The 2,802-nt window shown below is 34.8% G+C and overlaps 1 protein-coding gene across 1 annotated transcript in view; it reads right to left on the bottom strand.

Moving 5' to 3' along the window:
* The window catches only part of LOC106868317 (carbonic anhydrase-related protein 10-like), a 242,756-nt gene that overhangs the window by 100,941 nt on the left and 139,013 nt on the right, over positions 1 to 2,802 (bottom strand). Inside the window, exon 5 of the mRNA XM_052971496.1 lies at positions 881 to 976. Coding sequence (XP_052827456.1) covers positions 881 to 976 — 96 coding nt within the window. The remainder of the gene's footprint in view (positions 1 to 880; positions 977 to 2,802) is intronic.

The following is a 2,802-nucleotide window of genomic DNA, read 5'->3' as shown; positions in this document are numbered from 1 at the left end:
TCCTCCTCCTCCTCCTCCTCCTCCTCCTCCTTCATGCTCCTGCACTTGTTTATTTTCAATTATAATCTCTATCAAGTTTTATCGAAGAAACCAGTTACGCGTTACTACTCTGATCAATTAACCTTATCACAATATTGCTACTAATTTCTAGCGGTTATCAATGCCGGATAAACGAAAAGTCGTCTCAATACCAGCTTCGCATAATGGCATTCAACATGAACAGCTCCACACACCGACTCACGCACACCCATCAACACACTCACACACACACACACGCACAGACACACATTTAGACATTCTTGCTTCACCTCTAAGCAAATACACATATACACTCTTATATACTCACGGCACGAAGAACCTTTAAAAGTCTATAGCTAACATTGCATAAAGAAGCAAACACATTAAAAGAAGCAACGAAAATCAAATTCGATAGAATGATAAAGACAAAAAAATGTGTATGATGGTAACGAAATATATAATAATTAAAATACTAAATATAAGAATTAAAGGTCTATAAACAATGTAAATAAGTAAAGAAAATAAACAAATGGTTTACTTAATTAGGCATTTAGCCGTGTTTTGCATCAGAAAACTGACTCACGCTTCGTTGCAACGAAGAGGAAAACACACACAACAACAAAAGTAATGAAAATATTAGAATATGAAATAAGTAAAAATTAAGACAAAACAAGCAAGAAAATCAAAATGGCGACTATGTAAATAATAGAAGAAAAGAGAGAGAGAGAGAGAGAGAGAGAGAGAGAGAGAGAGAGAGAGAGAGGTGACATTGTTTTAAAGTTAATAATGTTTTAATGTATTTATTTTCTTTTTTGAAATATTTTAGTTTGAATAATTTAATATTTTTTTTCTCTTTACTCACTGTAGCAAAAATGGCGACCGTTGCTAATCCATGTGGAGAATGAATAGCGTGAGTGAAGTTGTTGTAGAGGTCGCTGTTGTAGGCAAGGATGTGTACCTGTGGAGATAGGAAACTGTATGAAATACAAGCGACTTAATGTGAACGTAAATGAACAAAGTTTATAAAAGAAAAAGAAAAAACACTTTTGTTTTTATTTATTAATATGAAGATGTCAAGTTTGTCGTTACTGGTGTTTTTGTTGTTGTTATTATTATTATTGTTGTTGTTATTGTAGTTGCTGTTGCTGTTCTAGTTGTTGTTGCTGTTGTTGTTGTTGTTGTTGTTGTTGCTGTTGCTATCAGTTTTATGATAATAATGGCGGAATCGATAGAGCATTCGAGAAAATGTATTTAGTTAAGTCACTACACGCTCTGATTTTACATCTTGCCAGAGCCTATAATTTCGTTTTTTTTTGTCCTTTTCCCCTACCTGTTTATTACTTTAGTTACAGTAATTAATCAAGGGTCCATGGTATGTTTCAGGGCTTTCGTCGCTGGTAGCGAAGAAAAGAGGAAAATATTCTAAGACCGGAGATCTATCTCGTGTGATTGTAACAGAAGGGGGCGCCACTAAAATTACCACAGAACCATTTGCATGTAGTAAGGCGGACAACGGCTTAAGTCTAATTCTTTAATCGAATGGGCTATCGTGCCTAAAGCACAATTGTAATATGAAACATGCCTTTTGCAGGCTGTGCTATTTAGCACAGTTAATTACAGAGAGTTAATTACAGAGCAAAACCTATTTACGTATCTAAGTATTAAAGTTTGTACAAACATTGTTTTGTGAGGAATATCTTCATATGTATAATTGTTGATCTCAGAGCTTTTAATTCTCAATCTGAAATCTATAAAATTACAACTGGTAGAATAATAGGGTTGTTATAATTGAGTTCAACCCCACACTTTGTGTCCATTCATGAAATTGGGAGTGGGGTCGGTTTGTCAGTTTTACGTTCTGAGTTCAAATCATGCCAAGTCAACTGTACGAAACAGCCTCGAGTAAAGTAGAAACAAAGATGCAGTGTGTTTATCAGAAAATGGCTTGGCCTTCCAAAACAACTGAACTCTCCCGGGATTTGAACTTATGGAATAAAATTTCATGACTGAATGACACAAACACATTTAAATCAATAATTTCCTGTAGCTAACACATATTAGTAAATAGAATGATTGTTTTTTTTCCATGAGTTTTATAGGAAACATTATATCGAAGACGGTTGAGAGAGAGTGGCGGTAGCTCCACAGCGTCACTCACTCGTTAGATATTGATAGGGAAACAAGCAGACGACTTCATAATGGATCTAATTTCCAGAAGAAATATGACAGTTTCAAAATGGACATTTATTTCTGCATCGTCTGTCAATTGTGAAGACATAAAAATATGTTATAATCTATAATTCTAGTGCAGGGGCAATTGTGGTAAATATATTGTTGAATTATCCAGACGATCATACTTTAACTGTGGTAATATATGCTCTGCACCACACACACAGACATCTACCCACAAACACACACTTACAAACGCGAAACACTCAGACACACACACACGAACACATACACATACACACACGAACACATACACATACACACACACAAACACACATACGCACACACACATGGGTTGATGAGTGTATGTGTGCATAAATGTATATGAATATCTCAATATATGCATACATACTGTATATATGCATATATATGTGTATATGTATGTATAAATTATATACATATAGACGTTTTGTATGTATGCAAACAAAGTATTTAGATACAGGTGTAGTATTGCTGATCTATCTATCAATCTATCAATCTATTTATCTATCTATCTATCAGCCTGTCTGTCTGTGTGTCTGTGTGTCTGTGTGTCTGCGAGGTCTGTGTGTCTAT

Source organism: Octopus bimaculoides, chromosome 11 (genome assembly GCF_001194135.2).
Source record: "Octopus bimaculoides isolate UCB-OBI-ISO-001 chromosome 11, ASM119413v2, whole genome shotgun sequence".
In the NCBI taxonomy this organism is placed as follows: Eukaryota; Metazoa; Mollusca; class Cephalopoda; order Octopoda; family Octopodidae; genus Octopus; species Octopus bimaculoides.
Note: the sequence above shows the minus strand (reverse complement) of the source record. Positions and strands in the feature narration are given on the sequence as shown.